Source organism: Sinohyriopsis cumingii, chromosome 8 (assembly GCF_028554795.1).
Source record: "Sinohyriopsis cumingii isolate HCF-2022 chromosome 8, ASM2855479v2, whole genome shotgun sequence".
NCBI classification, from domain to species: domain Eukaryota; kingdom Metazoa; phylum Mollusca; class Bivalvia; order Unionida; family Unionidae; genus Sinohyriopsis; species Sinohyriopsis cumingii.
The window spans coordinates 83,363,756-83,387,439 of NC_142968.1; the positions used below are offsets into that span (position 1 = coordinate 83,363,756).

At 35.6% G+C, this 23,684-nt stretch overlaps 1 protein-coding gene across 4 annotated transcripts in view; it reads right to left on the bottom strand.

Moving 5' to 3' along the window:
• LOC149794015 (brother of CDO-like) overlaps positions 1-23,684 on the bottom strand; it is a 251,172-nt gene that overhangs the window by 90,366 nt on the left and 137,122 nt on the right. For all 4 annotated transcript variants that reach the window (XM_089967952.1, XM_089967955.1, XM_089967953.1 and 1 more), the window contains one exon: positions 8,684-8,843. In XM_089967952.1, the coding sequence (XP_089824078.1) occupies positions 8,684-8,762 (79 nt within the window). In that variant the 5' untranslated portion in view covers positions 8,763-8,843. The remainder of the gene's footprint in view (positions 1-8,683; positions 8,844-23,684) is intronic.

Genomic DNA, 23,684 nt, shown 5'->3' on the forward strand with positions numbered 1-23,684 from the left:
TCCATTAAATCCAAATATTCAGAGAAATCCATTTAAAAAAAATACTGTCTCTAAAGCAAGGTCACAATAATGGGTGCAATGCTTCAAGAGTTTCCGGCTATACATTGACCCACGAGAAGCTACTGGCAAGCTTTCTCACATACCCACATTGGCTGAATCTTAGACTCGAACCGCCGCACACAGAGGTGAGATGGCAGTGATCCGTAACGAAGAGCGCTTTAGACCAATTGGCCACTCGGGGCCCCTATATATATATATATATATATATATATATATATATATATATATATATATATATATATATATATATATATATATATATATATATATATATATATATATATATATATATATATATATATATATATATATATATATATAAACATGGACAGACTGGCATTCAGTTTTAAAACTTTCTATGACAAATTTATCACAAGTAAAAGAATGGTAGACAGTGTCTGGGGTAGTTCTGCAGTGGAATTTCTTTAAGCAAGAGACTGGCCAAAAAAAGTTCCAGGAATCTAAGATAAAACATTCTCCTCTTTTTAATTGTCAAGTGTTGAAACCATCTCTGATCATTTTGTTCGATAAAGTTTTCAAGTCAGCCACTATGGTGATAAAATTGAATGTACCATTTAGGATCAACTAGACAAAGCAGAAGTATTCTGGTGAATGCTCCATGTCACTATGTCCTGAGGTGGAGTGATAACAAAATTTCAAGATAACCATTACCCCCATTTTTATTTAGGACCAACTAGATACCATAAAAAGTCTTATGGTGAAAACCTTTTTGTCACTATGGCAACCAATGCAGGTAGAGTTACGATAAGATTTTCTAGATGGCCACCATGATGACCATATTGGATGCCAGACTGGTATAGTTCTCATTCAGGACCAGCTAGATACCATAAGAAGTCTTCTAGTAAAAACCCATGCTGATCTGACTTTACATTTAAGGCAACATTTTCAAAAGGCCAACAGGGCATCATAAGGAATCTTTACTGCAAACCCCATGTCAATATCACCATTCATTGAGAACAGCAATAATGACATCTTCATGATGGTTACCAAACTGGATGTCAGATTGGCACCATTTTTGTTCAGGACCAGGCTCATAAGAAGAAATTCATGTCAGTATCACCATCCAATCAGAATCAGTGGCAAAAATATGATTTTCAAGATGGCCACCTGTAATATAAGAGGTCAGATCAACACCATTTCCCTTTCACATAAACTGAAAAGATTTTTTATGGCTCTTATGGTGGTAATTTTGGATTTCACATCAGTACCATTTTTATTTGTGACCAGCAAGACATTGCAAGAAATCATAGAGTGTAAAACCCCACTTTTATATGACCATCCCTTCAGGAGGGGTGATGATAAATCAATTTTCAAAATGGTCACCATGGCTACCACATTGGTGGTTAGATCAGCACCATCATCATTCAGGATCAATTAGACATCAGAAATCTTCTAATGAAACCCTGATGTCAATATTATTTTCTGTTTAGGACGATTTGGCTTTGTGCAGTTTATTGCCATATTTGATCACTTGGCACCATTGCAAGAATATTTGGTAAGAACCACAGACCTGGAGTTATGACAAGCTTTTTTAAGACAGCTGCCTTATAGGATTGTCCAAGTTACAAAAAATTTCATTTTGGCCAAGCTGACCATAGGATGAATGCATACAGGCTTGGACTAATGGGCAACAGACAATGGATGCCATACAACAGGCCATTACCAGTAAGCTCTTCTGGGCTATGGTCAGTTGAGCTCAAGATGTGAATCAAAGCCAAAACTATTAACTGGCCTGCTGGATTTGCTAATATAAGCTGGCTTTCCTCAAATATATGGCTGGTGGCAAGCATTTAAATTGACCCCTGACTATGTTATGATTTGCCAACAAATCCACAGATCTGTTCAACTTTGGGAACTGGTCACAGATGGACATTATAGGAAGAGTAAATATTTTTTTATTTTCCAAATTTCTGTAACTGAATCTTTATATATATATATATATATATATATATATATATATATATATATATATATATATATATATATATATATATATATATATATATATATATATATATATATATATATATATATATATATATATATATATATATATATATATATATATATATATATTACAGATCTTGTAACCTTAAAGATAATGCAGTTCTGCAAACAAAACTCAGTGTTGGCATTAAAAAACAAATCCCAATTTCAATAAAATCCACAATATCTAATTCATCTAACCTTTGGAAGAAAGTTTTCTACAAACTGTACATTGTTGTGATAACCTGGGTTTTTAAATATGACCTTCTAAATGGCAACAATGTTTGATACCAGTCAACAATATCAGGATAATACTGTTATTGTCAACTCCATATGACAGCAGTTGTTGAAAATAAAGCTCATGGTCTGAATTACCCACAACAAAAAAATGATGTATCTTGTTTCTTATGTACATTAAAATGAAATGGATCTGTTTTGCTCCAATCTACCATTTTTTTCTGTCAACCATATGAACATATCTAATCAAGATGTGATCACTGAAGGATAAATCCATTAGAGGGAAGGCTTGTCTAACTTTAGATAAACTGGATATAGCAGAGGTATTACAGTCACATGTTCACCAGTTCACAAGAGATTTTTTTCCATACTGACTAATCTGTTCAAGTTCTGGGTTTAGAGGTGCAAAGATCAGAGATCACATTCAAACTTTGTCAGACTAATGAAGCTTGATCATGTGTAATGAAGATTTACAATGCTGTTTCTCTAATGTCCATTGTGTTTGGGCATAACTTGAAATCAAGGCATTCCAAATAATCTGAATGGGAATATATTCTTAATTCATGATTTAGTCTCTAAGTACTTATTGCAAAAATCGATCTATATGCCAATGTAGTGAAAAGAACTAATCAAATCAAGAGTTCATATGTCTAGGGTGGTTCAGAATGGAGCATGTACCCATCAGTTTGGGAAGAAAAAGGCCTATTTAAAACTGAACTTTCAGAAGCAAATTGCAAGTTCTAGAATTCTGCATAAGTTAAATACTTTTATCATCAGAAATAATGGCCACTACAGGCCCATGGAAGCCACTAAAAAAATCTGTACAAGATATTACAGAATCAAATGACACTTAAAACTACAATTGTTACTGTTGGTAAATGATTATATTGCTTTGATGAAGAATTTGTTTATTTGGGAATACCTGGGGCAAATAAAAGGAAACATATTTAATTTTTCCATGCATGGTTTGTTTAGCTTTTCTTCTCTCCTAAAGCAATAATTTCCTGTCAAATAAAACCATATAATTTATGAAAGCTCTAACAAAAGAAAAGTATGTAGTTTTAATTGCTTTAAATTTTTTAATTTTTTTACATATGTCTAGTCAAAACCTACAAGAAAGTCCCTGTCCACCTATTCCATATTACACTGCATATGAATGTAATGTTACTTTTATTTACTCATTAAGGTGTCTTTAATACATGCATGATGTATATCTATTCCCGACAGATATTACAGGTATGAATTTTACAGACTTCTTGGCATACCCCCCTGCCCCCCCCCATTCTCTCTCTCTCTCTCTCTCTCACACACACACACACAGACACAGACACACACACACACACACACATCTAATCAAAGCAACTCCAACTATAAGCATCACTGTCAAACAAATAGCACTGACCCTGATCTGGCAGTGCATAATATGGGAGTTGTCCTATGTCTATATTGTCACAATGACACTGATTTGGCAGTGCATAATACAAGGGCAGATATACCTCTTTACTGACACAATTACCCTGATCTGGCAGTGCATAATATGGGTGTAGCTATATGTCTATATCGTCACAAAGATTTTGATCTGGCAGTGCATGATCTGGGAGAAGATCTAGGTCTATCTATTAACAATGACCTGGCAGTGTATGATCTGGGAGAAGATCTGGGCCTATCTTGTGACAATGACCTGGCACATGCATTTTGTGGTAGATCTAGATTTATATTGTCAAATTTACCATGATATGGTAGTCTATAACGTTGAAGGTACTTCTAGGTCTATAATGCCATACTGACTTAATCTGGCAACACAGAATCAGGGGGTGGATATAGGTCTATACTGTTACAATGACCCCCGATATGGCAATGCATAATGCTAAGAGCAGGTCTAGATCTATACTATTATGCTGATCCTGATTTGGCAGAACAAGGCTTATCCTGTCATACTCACCCTAATCTAGCAGTACATAAAGCAATGGTAGATTTAGTTCTATCCCTTACCAGTGACCATGATGTTTCAGTGAACAATGCATCAATACAATAGATAGGAAATAAAAGATTTTTTTTCAAGATAACAGAGTGTGATTGAGATTTCACTTGCTCATGTAGCACATCAACAATTTGAAGGTTATAGGACATCAGAGCAAAATGCCCTGCCCAATCAATGGACAAGCTGATGAATGAAATTTAATTCCAGTCTCTAATGTGTGAATTCATATATATCATTTCATTCCAAGAAATTCTACTTGTACACTTTTGTATCATAACCTTTAGATATGCATTCTATGCTTACCTTTTAAGGCTGTTTTTAATTGGGGGAGAGGGATTTGTGCAAAATAAAACTGAATTTTTCCAAGCCAGGGAGACAATCCAATGATCTTCTTGAGCATGAAAATATTATACTTTGCACCAAACCAGGATGGACAAACAGGAGTCAAAGTAAACAGCAATGTATTACAAATTTAGGTAGGTAAGTATACCTACTTCAAAGCTTAAGCTATATTTTAGACAACTATCAACCCACATGTATGTATATATATATATATATATATATATATATATATATATATATATATATATATATATATATATATATATATATATATATATATATATATATATATATATATATATATATATATATATATATATATATATATATATATATATATATATATATATATATATATATATATATATATATATATATATATATGTATGTATGTATGTATGTATGTATGTATGTGTGTGTGTGTGTGCATGCATGCATGCATGTATGTATGTATGAATGTAGTATCTGATGTGCTACATACATACATACATACATACATACATACATACATACATACATACATACATACGTACATACATACATACATACATACATACATGCATACATACATACATACAGACAGAAACACACATGCAAACACCTTAACAACTACTAAATAATGCTCACTACAGTTACAATACATTACTGGGTAATGAGATTTTAGCTTGCACATAAATGTTCCTTTGTCAAATCTGAAAGTCAATTTCTCAACAAATTCAAGCATTTCACTCCCTGTAATCTCTTGCAGATGGTTAAGAAATCTCAGATGAATGTTCATTGAAGAGTTTTGTGAAGCTAGAAGACCTGTTTGAAATGGCATGTTAGAAATCTCTTATTCTCTTTTTGTGCTTGTAAAATACCAGGGACATGGCAGATGCTTGACTTTCCATGATGTTATGCCTCAGTGCCCATGGAGGCTCATAAAACTAGCTGATAGGCAATCTTAGGTGACAATCTTTGCACATTAGCCAGGAGATGAGAAATATAAAAGTCAGGAGTATATCCCTAGTAGCATTTGATGTCCTACTGTATATTTTATTCAATGTTATCTATTATATACACACATAAGTCAAGTCTACAAAGATCCAGATCTGCCAAAGCATACCGAACCTTCAGATCTGGGTCTATGTTCTTTGTTCAACTGATTAATCCTAATAAAATCCACATACATAGATCTGCCACAGCATACTGAACCTTCAGATCTGGGTCTATGCCCTTTGTTCAACTGATTAATCCTAATAAAATGCACAGACCCGGCTCTTCCAGCACATTATGCTATGGCAGATCTGGGTCTGTGCAGTTTGCAGTTGTAAGCAAGTAAATACAGTAGGCCCCAAATAGAACCATTCTAATTCTTTTCCTTAGTAGTCTTCTAGCAAATTTTGATGACAGATTGATGGCTGGGACATACAAATCTGAAAGATATACATTAAGCCTTTTTAAGGTACAGTTGAAAATGGGTTTATTATGCTGTAACTAGTTGCAGTGTATTTTATACAATTTTCTAAGCAGCAATTTCCTTAGCACGAACCTATTCTGTTTGAAACACAAACGAGCCCACACACTTAAATGCCATGCAACGCAATCATAATGTGCTATGGGATGTTAGAGAGGAAAACTAAATAAAAGGTGGTTCCTGAATCAAACATGGGACTTCTCAAACTCGAGCTGGCCATTCTACCACTTATGCAGTTCTCGTCTATATTCTTAGCTGGCTCCTATGAACTGCACAGTACCAGGCTGCAATCTTTCCAATGACCAATTAATTCTAAGATTAGGAAAGTCCTGTCTTACAACTTCAAGAAATCGGTGAGGACAAAATACTAAAAGCAGTATCTAACAACCGGATTCCTTGGACTGAAGCTATCTGATGGCGAAGGAAATGTGTACAATTCCTGTATCAAAGTTGCCTTAAACAAGTCAGACACACAAATAATGCTGAATTATTCATGCTATCCCACTAATTAGTCACATCTTGGTAATGACTGTAGTTTTATAACTCTGTCTGCATGTTTTCTCTTACTGCCTGTCTACTTTTATTAGATATGAGATGTGGAAATCCTTACTGTTAAGGCCTTAACAAAATGGCAAATATAATCCATGGCTTTACTCAATCTAAAGACCATCTAAAAATGCAGAACACAAATGAAATGCTGGAAGTTGCTACTATGAAGATATATTAATTACATATATTATTAATTATCCATCAAGAGCACTGTGTAGAAAAATTGACAGTTGGCAACAAATGTGTAACTAAACCAAGAATCTCTGAGGGGCTAAACAGCTGACTGGACTGTTTGGCAATGTACATACACAAAAAAACAACAATCACTCCAGCAGTAACAATGCACACACACACACACAAGCACGTATGCATGCATGCATGCACACACACACATGCACACACGTACAAGTACACACACAGAGTGCTGTGACTACAGCAAGTCATACGGAACAGGTTCAGGCACCTCCTATGAGATATCAATTGGTCAAAAGGTAAATGAAAAGTCAACTCCTACAAAACATATTAGCTCCAAAGGTATGTCATAAGGCATCTTCTACATAACATCAGTGAACTCAAATGGTAATGGGTCAAGCAAATCCTACAAAACACCAGTAGCTTCAAAGTTATATGGTCAGGCCATTCCAAAACAAACACCAGTGACTCAAAAGGTAAAGGTCAAGCAAATCCTACAAAACACCAGAAGGTCCAAAGTTATATGGTCAGACCATTCCAAAAAAGGTAAAGGGTGAAGCAAATCCTTCAAAACACCAGTAACTCAAAAGGTATAGGGTCATGCAACTCCTATAAAACACCAGGATTTTGAAGGTAATGGGTCATGCAATTCCTACAAGACATCTGAGTAACTAAAAAATAACAAGGTAAGCCAACTTCTGCAACTGATCAGCAAGACATTAGTAGTCAAATGGTATAGGGCCAGACATAACTCCTCCTTCATGATGTCAGTAGGAAGACAACTCCTACAAAAGATCAGTACTTCAGAAGGTCCTTGGATAATAACTTGTACAAGTCTTCACTAAGTCAAAATTTACAGGGATAGGCAACTTGCCTAAGATATCCAATGGTCATAATGTATAGGGATAGGCAACTTGCCTAAGATATCCAATGGTCACAGTGTATAGGCAACTTGCCTAAGATATCCAATGGTCATAACGTATAGGGATAGGCAACTTGCCTAAGATATCCAATGGTCATAATGTATAGGGATAGGCAACTTGCCTAAGATATCCAATGGTCATAATGTATAGGGATAGGCAACTTGCCTAAGATATCCAGTGGTCATAATGTATAGGGATAGGCAACTTGCCTAAGATATCCAATGGTCATAATGTATAGGGATAGGCAACTTGCCTAAGATATCCAATGGTCATAATGTATAGGGATAGGCAACTTGCCTAAGATATCCAATGGTCATAATGTATAGGGATAGGCAACTTGCCTAAGATATCCAATGGTCATAATGTATAGGGATAGGCAACTTGCCTAAGATTTCCAATGGTCATAATGTATAGGGATAGGCAACTTGCCTAAGATATCCAATGGTCACAATGTATAAGGATAGGCAACTTGCCTAAGATATCAAATGGTCATAACGTATAGGATCAACAGCTCCTACAGGATACATGTAACCCAAAGGTATTGGGTGAGGTAACTCCAACAAGAAACAAGCAAGTCAAAGGTACAGGGCAAGGCACATACCCACACCACCACCAACAGATTTCACCTCTAAACATGTTTTGGTCTACAACTGTAGTACTTAATAGCTGACCACTACATGTTCCTCCAAACTGAAAATAATTCTGCAGGTGCCCCAGGCAAGGCCATTCCTATAAGACTTTAGTAAGTCATAGGTACCGAGTCAGACTATTCCTCTAAACACAAGAAAAGGGTTCATGGTAAAGCAAGTCCTACAAGACATGAGCAAATGAAAAGGCACATTACCTGGCAATGCCTGCATGGCAAGAATGAGTGAACAGACCAATGAGTTCACGTGCAAAATTTTACATATTTATAAATTTCTGTAAAATACTTACGATGAGTCCATGTCACTAGAGCCATTAGAAGAACAATCCCTAGCTCCTGGAGCAGAAGATGGGTGGCAGAAATTTTCATGTTTTGTTTGGACTGGTCCAATCAAACAACTGTCTGCTCATCCCATACATTGGCTTGACTTTGATTACATATCTCCAGTATCTGAAACAAATTAACATTAATGAATGCTTTCTTTAAGTCAATATACAATATCAATGAATATCATACACATGAATCGCATTAGATGATGGATTGGGGAAACGATCATATCTTTACCCTGTAACAGACCATTATCACCATCTTTTGAAAGCAAATAATATTGAAATATTTTCAATAATGGAATCTTGGTCATAATAGGTCATAATAGGAAAAAAATTGAACATCTTAAATTTTTTTTAGTAAAGAATGAATAGTAACCCCTCAGTATTCCTACATTAAAATATGCATGTTGGAAACCAAACAGGGAGGAGCTGTTGGAGTCAGGGTGTCAAGGAAACAAAAGCTCACTAAAATAATAGATGGTTAAGTGAAATATAGATTATCTAGCTTGATAAGATGACATTAATTTTGTCTGGAATATTGGTGGTTCACAGAATTTGTGTATATGGCTGCCCTTCTTTTTGTATATATGTAAAGTCTGTAGAAGTAGCATCCTTATTGTCAATATTTTAGTTTCTTTTATGACATCAAAGTGTTTTTAACTGTGACTTATAAAATGCACTCCCTATCTTTGCTCAAACAGTAAAAGCAGAATTGTGTGTGTGTGTGTATTTGTACTACACTGATCAGCTGAATCTATCTATACACTTCTTAGTCAATCACTCATGAGCGACAGGCTTATGATATTCTTTGATCATAGTATATGAAATAGTGTCTGATGTGGAATGTCAATTACATTTTGATTAACAGTTGGTAAATGGTATGCAAGCAACTGCTGTAGGTACATGAAAATTATATTATAATCTCCACTGTCCAACATAAAATATTTCTCAAACTAAGTTTGGTATTTATGTATTTTAGCTTGTGACATCAATTTTAGTCATTAAACTAATGAGCTTCTGAACATGGTATGATATGCAGAACTTGAAACTCTATCTGCAAGCAGAGTTGGAGTTCCTTTCCACCTAAGGTCTGTTATCATAAGCAAAATCTAACAAACTAAAGCTACATAGCTATAATTATGCACAAAAAATACCAATCCCTCCCAAGATTTGCAATGGTTGATTCCTCAAGATAGTCGTTTCAAATGTCACCATACATTTCTTGGATAATAAAAACTGGGAAGTGAGAACAACCATATATTGTTTTTGTTGTCCAGGTGTCAACTAGCAGTTGAATGGTACCAGAAAACTACATCTGGATTGAAAATAAACAATATTCAACCAAAAAGAAAAAGACACTCCACAAATGTGTGCATTTTAAACATCTGCAAGGTTGTTAGTGGGGGGGGGGGAGGGAGATTTCACTGCAGATTCTGATGAACAGTCCAAATGTCAGAGGTCAGAGGCAAAATGTTGGCAGCTAGTCTATCTACATTGTACAATTTTAAAATAAACATACATAATATTCACACAGGACTGAAACACATTGGTTACCATATCTCTATAGTAACCAAAATTGACAATAAATTAATGTATATTTTTACACTTGTGCTCAGCAAATAAAAGACAAACAGATGCTTCCATGTACCAAAACTATTTATTTCCATTCATTTTTCGAAACATGTTCCCTGATATTTCTTTTGCCAATACATGACTTTCAGATCTGCTGATTAAACTTCAGAAATGCAGAGCAGTGGAAAGTATGTGTTTAATGCTTGTCATAATTAAACATGTTGAACAGATGTGTAATTTAACAACAGCTAAATGCAAGGCTGTGGGATGTACACAGATTAGATAGGGGTTAGATGTAGTTGTTTTTTACTAACCTGCTGTACAATTGATACATAAATCACCATCTGACTGTCAGACTGGTATCACTAGTTTCCTGCCTAAAAGTCAGCACAGACCATCTGCTGAAGGCTAGGATTACCAGTCTCAAGACTAAGCAAAGAAAAGCATTAGTTTCACAGTTCTTGCTGAACTTACAATACTGAACACATGAGGATTACTGACAGACATATTGAATTATTTACTAAAAAGTTGCCAATCTCTGATAGCAGGAAGAATTGTCTAGCAATCCATTTTAGCATATATTCAAATTATTACTTATGTTATCTAATATTTCTCATATTTAAAAAAAATATTTGACAGATGTGAACATTTTTATTTCACATATGTCAACATGATTAATGTGTACCATGTTTAATAATTCTATAAGCAGGCACTTAACACAAAAAAAAATATTTTCTTACAAGACATATCATGAACATGATCTTTGACTTTTACACTCCAGAATTTAGTAGCTTCATTCTTATTCCAATTTCAAGTGATCAACAAAGTTTGTTAACTGCTCCTGTGGCCTAGTGGTTAGAACATCTGCCTCAGATGCAGGAGGTCATGGATTCGAACCCGGCTAAGTCATACCAAAGACTTACAAAAATGGTACTAACAGCTCCCTTGCTTGGCGCTCAGCATTAAGAGGTTAGTGTTAGGACTGGTCGGCCTGGTGTCAGGATAATGTGACTGGATGGGACATCATGCTACATGTATGTGGCATGATGCCCCAGTGCTAGACATCACTATAAACTGCCACTCTGCAGACATTGTAGCGATATGACTGAAAAAATTGTTAAAGCTATGTTAAAAGTCAAAATCATACACACACACACACACACACACAAAGTTTGCTAAAGGAAATTGCTCCAGAACAAAAGCTTTGTTGCACAGTCATTTTTCTTTGAGCCAGTGTGACCTTGCCCTTTCATTCTAAGAGCAAAGTTAGTAAACCACTTCCATACCTCAAGTGCCAGCCCTCCATAACCTGTAATCAGGGCAAATGGTATATAACAAAGTAAAAAATGTAAAAAACATTTTCTTCAAAATACCACAATGACCTTGACCATTTATCCCATTTTCACCCCAAAAAAAATATCTAGCATACAAGAAACTGGTGAATGTATGCAGCTTGAAGTCCATGGAGATGGAGAATGACAATGATTTGCATTTGAATCTTATTTAAGAAAAAAGGAATGGGGAAGAATATTTCTAAATAACACAAATTTTTGATCCAATAGGGTATCTTTAGGTGCCACTTTTCCATTTCTGAATGAAAACTGTTTAAATATGTAAAGTCAGATCTGTGAAATAGAAGTCATGTGAGAAGTTCTTTTGTGCAAATTTGAAATAAGAATAAGTACTAAAACAACATGCCATAGTGATGAATGTAGCAAAAAGCTTCAACAAAAAAATTATAAAGTTTTGATGTTCAACAGCTGCACAACTACATTTATTTTTCATCAGATTTATGGGGTTTTGGAAATCTACACTACAAAAATATTCTCCAGATGGATCAAATGTTGATGCATGGTGGTCTTTTTTTTGGCATGCATTTTGTTACAGCATAACAACACAAGTAGGTTAAATAGTGCAGAGACAGTTAAAATAAAGTGACTTGCCAAAGGACACAGCATGGTAGCTAAATTGGTCTGGCTTAAAATAAAATCAGAAGAACTGTATTGCAAGTCCAGTGGACTATTCACTGAACCACAATGGCATGGTAGTCTTGAGGATGAAATAACAAATCTGGAGATCTTGCAGAAATAAGTATCATACTTTCAAGATCATACAGGTGCTAAACACAGTCGAATTGCAATGGCTAAGCCCAAATATACTACCAAAAGGACAAACATGTAACAACTGTAATGAAATAAAGCAAGGAATGCAGGAATTCAAGATAAGACCATTTCTTCTCTTTAACTGCTGAGTGTTGAAACCATCTCACATATTCTTGAGAAACAATTTCAAAATTACCTACTGTGGCAGCCTTACTGGAATATGGTCAGCACAATTTTCATCAAAGACAAACTGGGCGACAATGCTTTGAAAACTCTGTTATGCACTACATCCAGTTACATGTTCAACTTTGCAACAATGCTATACAAAAACTTATACACTACATCAGATCTGTGCATGTGTGTGTTTTAGTGTGCAACCTAGTAAAGTGAATTAATGTATTTTTGTGGGCATCACCCCCAACCCACCAGCAATAATGTGACTTCACTGAGGATTTAAACAATGATTGCTGAACGCAAAGCACATGTTTTACCATTGCCTCAAAATCAGACCCTTTTGCATCATGTCATTAAAATGTGAAGAGTAAAGAGAGGATACATCAAACATGTTTGCAATAAAACTGGAAGGCCAGACATATCACTTTCATGCACCATGTTCTATACAAGGGACAATCCCTGCAGAATAGACAATAATTTTGCTCAGTGTTGGGAAACTCAAGCAATCATGAAGCCGTTATTCCTCAGATTTTAAAAGAAGAACCCACCACAACAAACATAAATCTGGCAATAAAAACTTGTACTATCACAAAGCCCATAAAACTCAAAAGGGATAGTCTCAAGGTAACAAAAGCAGGAATAGTGTGATGCAGGCTTTTTTCTCCAGCACAAGAATGACTGTATCAAAGGTGTCAAAAACATTAAAAACATGTGGTATTTTTTCAGCATAAAGGAAAGTCTCAAGGTAACAAGAACCAGCAGTAACTGATGCAGGCTCTTTTTCTTCAGCAGTATAATATAAAAGAGTCCATTGAAAGGACCAATGCATTAGTGGGTGAAACATTTCCAGGAATTCAAGATAAAGACATTTTCATCTTTAATATTCTTCAATGTTTACAAGATTTTTAAATTAGCTGCTGTGGTGAACACTGGATGTCAGCTTGCCACCATTTTCATTCAGGACAAAGCAGACATCATTAGTAATTTTTGGTGAAAAGCCCTATGTCATAATGATCATCCATTCAGTAGGTAAAGCAAAGAAGATCCTAAAGCCGACCATCATGGCAGCCATATTGGTTATACAATTGGCACCATTTTCTATTAAGGATGTGGTGAAAAACCCATTATAATGATCATCCATTCAGTGGGACAACTATAGTTTAGAAAACCAGATTTTCAAGATCAGACTTTCCATTCAGGAAGAGTAGCAATAACATGATTTTCAAGATGGCTGCTGTAGCTTTCATATTGGATATCAGACTGGCACTATTTTCATTTAAACCATCTGAAAGTTGTCTCGTGAAAACTCCAGTTCAATATGACTTTCTGTTCAAGTAGAGTTGTGACAACAGGATTTATAAGATAGCTGCCATTGGGGCCATACTGGATATCAGTAAATCACTATGTTTATTCAGGGTCAGCTAGACATCATATGAAATCAATTAGTGGAAAACTCCATGTTGGATTAGCAGCAAGATTGTCAAGACAGCAGTTGTGGCAGTCATATTGGATACATGATTATTATGGTTGTCATTTTAGAACCAACTAGACTTAAAAGTCTAATATTGAAAACCCCATGTTGATATGACCCTGCATTCAGGAGGAATAGCAATAGAGTAATAATATTTTCAAGATGATGAATGTGATGGCCACATTGGCTATCAGATCTGCACCATTTTCATTAGGCAAGATATTACAGAAATTTTATTCCATACAAACCCAATAATGATATGACCATCCATTCTGGAGGAGCAGCTAAGATTTTCAAGATGGCTACCATGGTGGCCATATTAGACATCAGATCAGCACCATTTTTATTCAGTATCAACTTGGCATCATAAAATGTCTCAAGTGAAAACCCCATGTTAATAGCATCCATTCAGGAGCAATAACAGGACTTTCAAGATGGCTGCCATAGTGACCATATTAGATGTCAGATTACAATCATTTTTGAGGGCTCAACTAGACATTATGCTAAGTCTTTTACTGAAACCCTGTGTTGATATGACTATCTGCTTAGGAGGAATAGTGACATGATTTTGTAGATAGCCACTGTGATGGTAATATTGACCATCAATTTAACACCATTTTCATTTAGGACCAACAAGACAAGAAATCTTAGGTGAAAACCAATGTCAATAGGACTTCCTGTTAGGAGTAGCAGTAAAAACAAGATTTTCAAGATGGACTCTGTGTTGGCCATGTACAATGTGTGAGGGCCATTTTCTTTGGACCAACTAGACCATGGGATGAATGTGTGTGTTAAGTTTCATGTCTGTCTTTGATGGGTGCAACAGGTACTAACATGTGTGAATGAGTGAATGAATGAATGAAGGGAGGAAGGGATGGAATGCTGATGAGACTAGCAAAGATGGATAACATTTCATCCCATAATAGTATGACCAGTGGAGCTAAATCTAGTATTCTATTAATTACAATGAATTTGCAATATTGGGAGATTTATTCTGTCAGCTTATCATTTCCACATCCCTTAAACTGCAAATCTTTGCAGGCTTCAGACTAGTTACTCTTTTAAAATTACAATTATTCTGGATATTTTCCTACATGGATATAATATATCAGGCTGAAGTGAAGGACTGTGATACAAACAGGTTAATCAGAATACCAGAGATTCCATTCCCTCCTTCTGTAACCTAGATAAGATTGAGATCAAAGACTGGTTCTCTGATCATTGTATTATATAACTAGTTAAAAAACGAGTCTCTTTGAAAAGGGTAATGAGCAACCACATGTGTTCTGATACCCCAAGAAAAGGAGCGAAAAAATTAGGCATGGCAAGAATGGAGGTAGTCTTCCAAAAGAAAACCAACCCGTGTAAAGACATAAAGTTAAAAACTATACCTCAGGAAATGGATGGCATGGATAAAAATGTATTCATATAATGTACTTCAAAGGATCACAACACAAAATTGAAATCCTGTAAATCATAGAATATTTCACAGGAATAAATCATTTTCCAAATGAGCAAGTTTTGTACCAGAACATTATTTATGATTGTAACATTCTATTTGAACAATAGGCATATATGTATTGCCAATTAGCAAATGGAAAAGTGTTTTTGTTTCAAATGCATTAATTTTATAAATTCATGCAATTATACTAAATATTAGTTGCAGTTTAGATGTGTCATGATGTCAACATCTAGGCTCATGGAGAAGGAGTTTGAGAAAAGATGGTCTTTCTTTGTAAACAAGGTCAAGTCAGTAAATAAGAATTCTAGGGATCAAAGTAAATAAATAATTTTATCCTTTTTTGTGGAAGATGAAGACCTGAACAAATTCTAACTACACAAACAAGAGTCCCTCACAGGGACTGACACTTAACTGAGCAAAACGAATTTCCAGTAATTCAAGACAAGACCAATTGTTTCTTTTAATATTCAAGTGTTGAAACTATCTCATGTTCTCCAGTGACAAGATTGTCGAATTAGCTGATGTAGTACACATACATGATATGACCTTGACACTATTTTCATTTACGACAATACAGACATTTGAAGCCTTTTGATGAAACACCATGCCATAATGAAAGTCTATTAGTGAAAACACTAGGTTTGGAGAGATATAACAATATTTTGAAGAACTCATCAATAACAAGATTTTCAAAATTACTGCTGGTGGGCATACTGGATTTCAGATTGGCAATATTTGTTATTTAAGACCAACTGGACATCATAAAAATTACTCTGGTGAGACCACCATGTCAATATGACATTTTTTTCAAGCAGAGTTGTGATAACATGATATTTAAGATGACTCCCATGGCAGACATCATAAGAAGTCTTTTAGTGAAAATCCCATCTTGATATGACCACACAATCAGGAGGAGTGGTGATGATAAAATATTCAAGATGGCTGCCATTGTGGCCTCAAATTGTCACCATTGTCATTTAGGACCAACATAGGAAGACTTTAGTGAAAACCCAATGTTGATATGACCCCCACTTAGGAGGAGTGGTAACAAAAGTTTTCAATATGGCTGCCATCTTGGACTTCAGATCAGTGCTATTTTCATCTAGCCTATCGTGTGCTGAAAAATGGCGTTAAACCCTATAACAACAACAACAACAACAACAACAACATCATCTAGGTCCAAACAGACGTTATAAGGAGTTTTTACTGAAATCCCCATGTTGATATGACCATCCATGCATGAGAAGTATTGATACTAAGATTTTCAAAATGGTGGCCGTAATGGACATGCAAGCAGCACCATTTTCATTTTTCATTTAGGACCAACTAGACCATGGGATAAATATGTGTGTGCAAAGTTTCATGCCAATCCTCTTAGTTGTCTAGGAAGGGATAGCAATAACAACCTTGTTCTAATAGATGGACTGATGAATGACAGACCATCTCAAAAGCTTTTCTGGTCTATAAATAAATACATTTAGATACAGCAAATCAAGGTAGTTAAATACAGTATTTACTCACAAGACGAGTCCAACTGCAAACTGTGCACAGACCCAGATCTGCCATCAGACTAATGTACCAGCAGATCTGTGTCTCTGCAGCTGTTTCTCTGGTAGTAATCAGTAGAACAAACACAGACCCTGATCTGCATGTGCATGGTATTATATCAGATCAGAATCTGAGGATTTTTGCAGTTTGATGAGACTTATAAGAGAGTATATAGAGTAATGTGATCCTCTTGTGTGGAAGATCACAATGAATATATTCATAATACAGGAATTACTCAAGTTAGAAGAAAATGTTTATGAACTCAAGTTGTATGTTAAACTTTGGCATAGAAATACCAATTCCATTTATTTTTAATTATGCTTTAAAATGCATGTTCTATTGTAAATATTTCCTCCAGCAGACTAATAAATACATGTCCCATTTCAATGCTGAGATAGTCCCTACAAACTTCCATCTGATCTCCATTAGTTTATGATGGTCATAAAATCTTGAGTTTCACAATATACTTCTGCACAGTTGTTAATGCATGTACTGGTTCATGGAGAAATTCTCTCTTGGCTATAAGGTATATAGACACACACACCCGCACACACACACACACACACACACACACACAGACAGACACACACACAAACCCACACTGGAATTGGTCTAATTTTGGATATAATTAATAGTTCAGATCCCTGTCCACTGTGGCTGCAAAATGTTGTCCATTCTAGGCAGGTGGGGCATTTTGCCTTGCTGCCCTTTATCCAGACTAAATGGCAAGGCAAAATGTAAGTTGGGATCCGGACAAGTAAGACGTTCTGACATAAGTACTTCTATTACATATTACATTTTGAATTCATGTTTTTTGAAGTGGGCATTGTATAGAGTGGTGGTAAAAGGTCATAATATGAGGCAATTATTAATGTGCAGAAAGATATTCTGGTAGTATACATTTCAACTAAAACATGAATATACTTTAGTATAATCATACCGTATACACTTGCTTATAAGGTAAGTCCAACTGCAAACTGCACAGACTCTGATCTGCCATCACATAATGCACCGGTAGATGTGGTCTGCACAGTTTGTTAGGAGAAATCAGTAAAACAAACAGCATATACCCTGATCTGCAGGCTCAATATGCTAAGGCAGATCACGATCATTGTTGTTTCCAGTTTCTCAATCATTCTTTAAGTTTTATGGCACAATTTTGTTGCTAAGTTTTTGTTTTGCACTGGATTTTCAATCAATAATTGTTTTCTGATAGCAAAAGTAAAGGGCTTCATTACAAAATTGTTATAATTTTTTTGTTGCTATTTAACAATTTGCTGGATTTACAAGGCTTAAACTCAACATTATAAACTGCTTAACAAAAAGAAACTCTTGACAAAGGCAATAACAAAGTCACTAGAAAATTCATTAAAAAATGATCGATACTGACCAAAATTGTCAGAATTGTGTTGTAACTGTTTATGTTTGCTTTAGGGAAATGTGCAACCAGAAAGCCCTGTGGCAGACAGTAAGACCTCCATAACAACAGCCTTGTGGTAAATAGTAAGACCTCCATAACAACAGCCCTGTGGTAGACAGTAAGCCCTCCATAACAACAGCCCTGTGGTATACAGTAAGCCCTCCATATCAACAGCCCTGTGGTAGATAGTAAGCCCTCCATAACAACAGCCCTGTGGTAGACAGTAAGCCCTCCATAACAACAGCCCTGTGGTATACAGTAAGCCCTCCATAACAACAGCCCTGTGGTAGACAGTAAGCCCTCCATAACAACAGCCCTGTGGTAGATAGTAAGCCCTCCATAACAACAGCCCTGTGGTAGATAGTAAGCCCTCCATAACAACAGCCCTGTGGTATACAGTAAGCCCTCCATAACAACAGCCCTGTGGTAGACAGTAAGCCCTCCATAACAACAGCCCTGTGGTAGATAGTAAGCCCTCCATAACAACAGCCCTGTGGTAGATAGTAAGCCCTCCATAACAACAGCCCTGTGGTAGATAGTAAGCCCTCCATATCAACAGCCCTGTGGTAGATAGTAAGCCCTCCATAACAACAGCCCTGTGGTAGATAGTAAGCCCTCCATAATAACAGCCCTATGGCAGATAGTAAGCCCTCCATAACAACAGCCCTGTGGTAGATAGTAAGCCCTCCATAACAACAGCCCTGTGGTAGATAGTAAGCCCTCCATAACAACAGCCCTGTGGTAGATAGTAAGCCCTCCATAATAACAGCCCTATGGCAGATAGTAAGCCCTCCATATCAGCAGCCCTGTGGTAAATAGTAAGCCCTCCATAACAACAGCCCTATTGTAAATAGTAAGCCCTCCATAACAACAGCCCTATTGCAGATAAATGTAGCAAACACTCCATAACAACAGCCCTTTGGCAGATAGTAAACCCTCCATAACAACTGAAACTTGTTGCTTCTGCTATGGCCTCTTTGATCTTACCCCGATAGGCAAGATGAAAAAGATACTGCAAGCAAATCCAGAAGACCGATTACTGAATGATTGTATTGAGGTTTTTGTCCCATATTTCATCATGAGATTTATATTCCAAATCTTTCTTTTCACATGTAACCCATTTTATATACTAATGTAACCACAAAATAGGCCACATGCACTTGAACAATTTGAACTGGTGTCGGATAGGAAAAAGAGGTCACTTTCTTAAGACTTTTATGGGAACTGAAACATTAGTGGGGAAGAGAGAATATATATAAAGAGTACTGTTAGATTAGAATTTTGCATGCTTCTATATTTTGCATGTAACCAAAACATAAAAACATTTTTGGTTTGTTTTAGTGTCCAATAACTTAAGACAATGAAATTCTCCATGTGTAATATAGGACAGTCCTTATGTACTTCTCCCCTCGATGTGGAAAGAGGCAACTAATAAGCCATTGTGGCACAGTGATTAATATACCTAACTAGTGATGGAAACTGTATAGGTTCGAATCCTGCTATTGGATTAGCCTGGGTTGGCAATTGTGGAATGTCCTTGAGTAAGGCACTTCATTACAATAGCCACAATACTAAATAGCCATCTTGTTGTGACTTGTTGTTGGATTGCCAAAACAAAACCAAACCTTAAGTAAAGATAAGGTGTGTACATCACAGGTCAAACAGGGGCTATTACAAGTTACAGAATAATTCCAGTTCAATGAAATAAATGCAAAAACAATTAATGATAGAGGTTCTGTGGATTTTTTTTATACTGGAGTTTTTCATGTCTAAAGTTGTTTTGTGATAAGATTTCTGCTGAAGTGATCATATTTTTTTCCCTACATTGTCCAAGTACATAAAAAAATGGTTTATCTTTTGGCTAACATCAGTTCCCTAGATAAACAAAACCTCTGTAAATACAGGTCAAGAACACCATCCACTGTAGCATTCTTTGGTTTTCCTCAAGATACAATGTGATCAGCCGCTTTAAACAACCCTTGGAGTGTTCTGTCTGGGGGGCTGGTATGGGCAGAAAACTTGGAATCTGGGTGAAGATGTTGATAACTTTTCAAAGAGGGTGATAAAAGTCTCTGTATCATGAATACTAATTGTCACTGACCCTTGCTTTACCTAGATTCCTACTATATGAAGGGGCAAAACATGGGGAAATTTCAAGCTCAGCCTAGTATAAACTCCTATCAACTCAATTAACATTATGAAAAGCTTAAGATATTCTATTTCCAAAACCAAGAGTTTTTACTTGCGTATATGAATTACGTGGTTTTCATTAACATTATATTGCTGTACAGAATATATAATTAGGGTTACCATATCTGAACTTTCAAAGAAGATGATATACTCCAAGATTAGGTGTACATCTGTATGTTTATTCTGTATACACATATAGGACCAAAAAGTAGGACGTGTCTGGCAAAAAAGGACATATGGCAACTCTAATAAAATACTGTAGCATACAATTTTACTCTTTGTCTGTAGTATAGAATTTAAATATCGAAGTTAATGGTTTGTTTTCATGGTTTTAATACTATTTTCCAGCATATGATAGGCTTGATAGCCAGTATATTTGGAGGAGGAAAAACTAGACAAGACCCTGGGAAGAACCACCAGCCCACAGGAAGCTACTGACAAGCTTTCTCAGATACTTACCATGACCTCAAATATCCATGATGACCTTAAGTATCCATGATAACTAAGGCAAGACTTAAGCCGATGTAGACAAGGTGAGATGTGAACCATTTCTAATGGCTAACGCTTAGTCCACTCAGCCACCAGAGACCTGACATACACATGTATGTAAATGAAACTAAGAAATGTGTATTCATGCATGCATGCATTTGTGTGTACTGGTTTAAATGGACTTTACACACATTACTGGATATATCATGCTAAGAAAACAGCCAAGTACCATTCCCAAGGACACAAGGTGACTGACCCAGGCAGTCCTGAGCTGGTATTGAATCCTACCCTACATTAGAATCAGACGCTTTACAAACTGAGTTAAAGTGGTTCCACTAAAAAAATCATTCATAATGTAAGTGTTTGTCTTTAAAAGATGGTGTCAATAATACATGAATGAAAGTTTCAAATACCACAGGTTTCAATGTACTCCATAAGGTGCTGATATCACAGCACATTACAACATATAAAAAAGATGTAACAGTGACAAAGTGGATTAACATGCATTTAATTAGGCTTTACATCCTTTGATGTCAGCATTATGTATACAAATCAATTTGCTTTTTGAGTTAAGTTTCATTGTTTTTTTCTGCACATACAGATGTAGATGCAAAAAGAGTCAAGTGCCCTGCCCAGAACACATCTTGGTAGCCAATCAGTGTTGATCGAATGGCAGGATTTAAACCCACACCCTTCTGGTTAGGATTCCAATACCCTGACCACTGAGCAACCATGGCTTCTTTCAGATCACACACTCACTTTCCCCCATATATACTCACTTATAAATTGAGTCAAATTGCAAACAACAGAGATCCTGATTTGCTGTATCATTATGCAACTTGTTGATGCATTATGCAGTGGCAGATCTGGTTCTATGCAATTTGCTGTTGGACTTGTCTTATATGCAAGTACATATGGTAATAGAGTTTGGTAATTATCCTATCCTTTGGGGCTTAAGCTGGGTATTTGCCTTGAGAAGTACCACTTATGATGTACCCACATTGTGTGCCTAAGAAATGAATATTTACGTAAATTTCATGAAATTTACACTCGTCATAATGAGTGTACTGACAATGTTATAAACAATGTCCTCTTCACTTGTATGCAAATACTACAAGTAACAGCACCTTTCAGTTTTGTTTGGAACTTTCTATTTTGGAGGTGCAATGTCTCTTTTAGGATCTCACAGTGAAAAAAACCCACATGCATGAGTAAGAAAAGTGGTACCAAGTCATCAGGCAAGAATAGTGGTAAATATTGTTTTAAAAATTAAAACTGTTCTAAGCAGACTATGACAACCAATTCCCCCTTACATCAGGTATCCTGGGATTAATAACCATGGGCTCAATAAGAGACATTTATTTTGGGAGTTTCACCAAAAATGGAGTGAATGTAACTTTTAAGGAATGTATGCCTACTGTATCTAGCATAGTAGTTTGCATGGAAGAGTATTTCCTTTGCTCCAAAAGAGATTAAGCCAGCTAAAATGTTTTCTGAAGTACAGAACGTTGAAGAAAAAGCAGAAAAAAGAAGCTAAAAAACATCAGGCTCAGTGAGCAATTCAAAATTACCCAAAATATAAATTTTACACATTTGGTAAGGAACATTAAATTTTACACATTTGGTGAGGTTCATTATATTTTACACATTTGGTAAGGATCATTATATATTAGACATTTGGTAAGGGATTATTATGTTTTACACATTTGATGAGGTTCAGTATATTTTAGACATTTGGTAAAGATTATTATATTTTACACATTTGGTAAAGATTATTATATTTTACACATTTTGTGAGGTTCATTATATTTTACACATCTGGTAAGGTTCATTATATTTTATACATTTGGAAAGGATCATATTTTAGACATTTGGTAAGGATCATTATATTTTAAACATTTGGTAAGGATTATTATATTTTACACATCTGGAAAGGTTCATTATATTGTACACATTTGGAAAGGTTCATTATATTTTACACATTTGGAAAGGTTCATTATATTTTACACATTTGGTAAGGATTATTATGCTTTACACATCTGGTAAGGTTCATTATATTTTACACATTTGGAAAGGTTCATTATATTTTACACATTTGGTAAGGATCATTATATTTTTAGACATTTGCTAAGGATCATTATATTTTACAGTTTTCTCAAGATAATTACAGATGACACATTTGTTAAGAACCATCATAATTTATGCAATTGGTAAGGATCATTCAAATTTACACATTTGGTAAGGATCATACAAATTTACACCTTTGGTATGGATCGTTATATTTTACACCTTTGGTAAGGATCATATAGAATCCATGTTGGGGTTTGGACCAAGACAAGGAAATCTCAGTCAAGGGTTTATATTATTTGTCTCCCAACGAGGCTTGCCAGAATGGGGAGACGTATAATATAAACCCGCAACTGGGATTTCCTTGTCTCGGTCCAAACCCCACCGTAGATTATTTTTCTCACCCAATATTTTCCTTTAAAGTAAAAAGAATTCTGCACTAGTGTTCACGCCCATGTTTACATGTG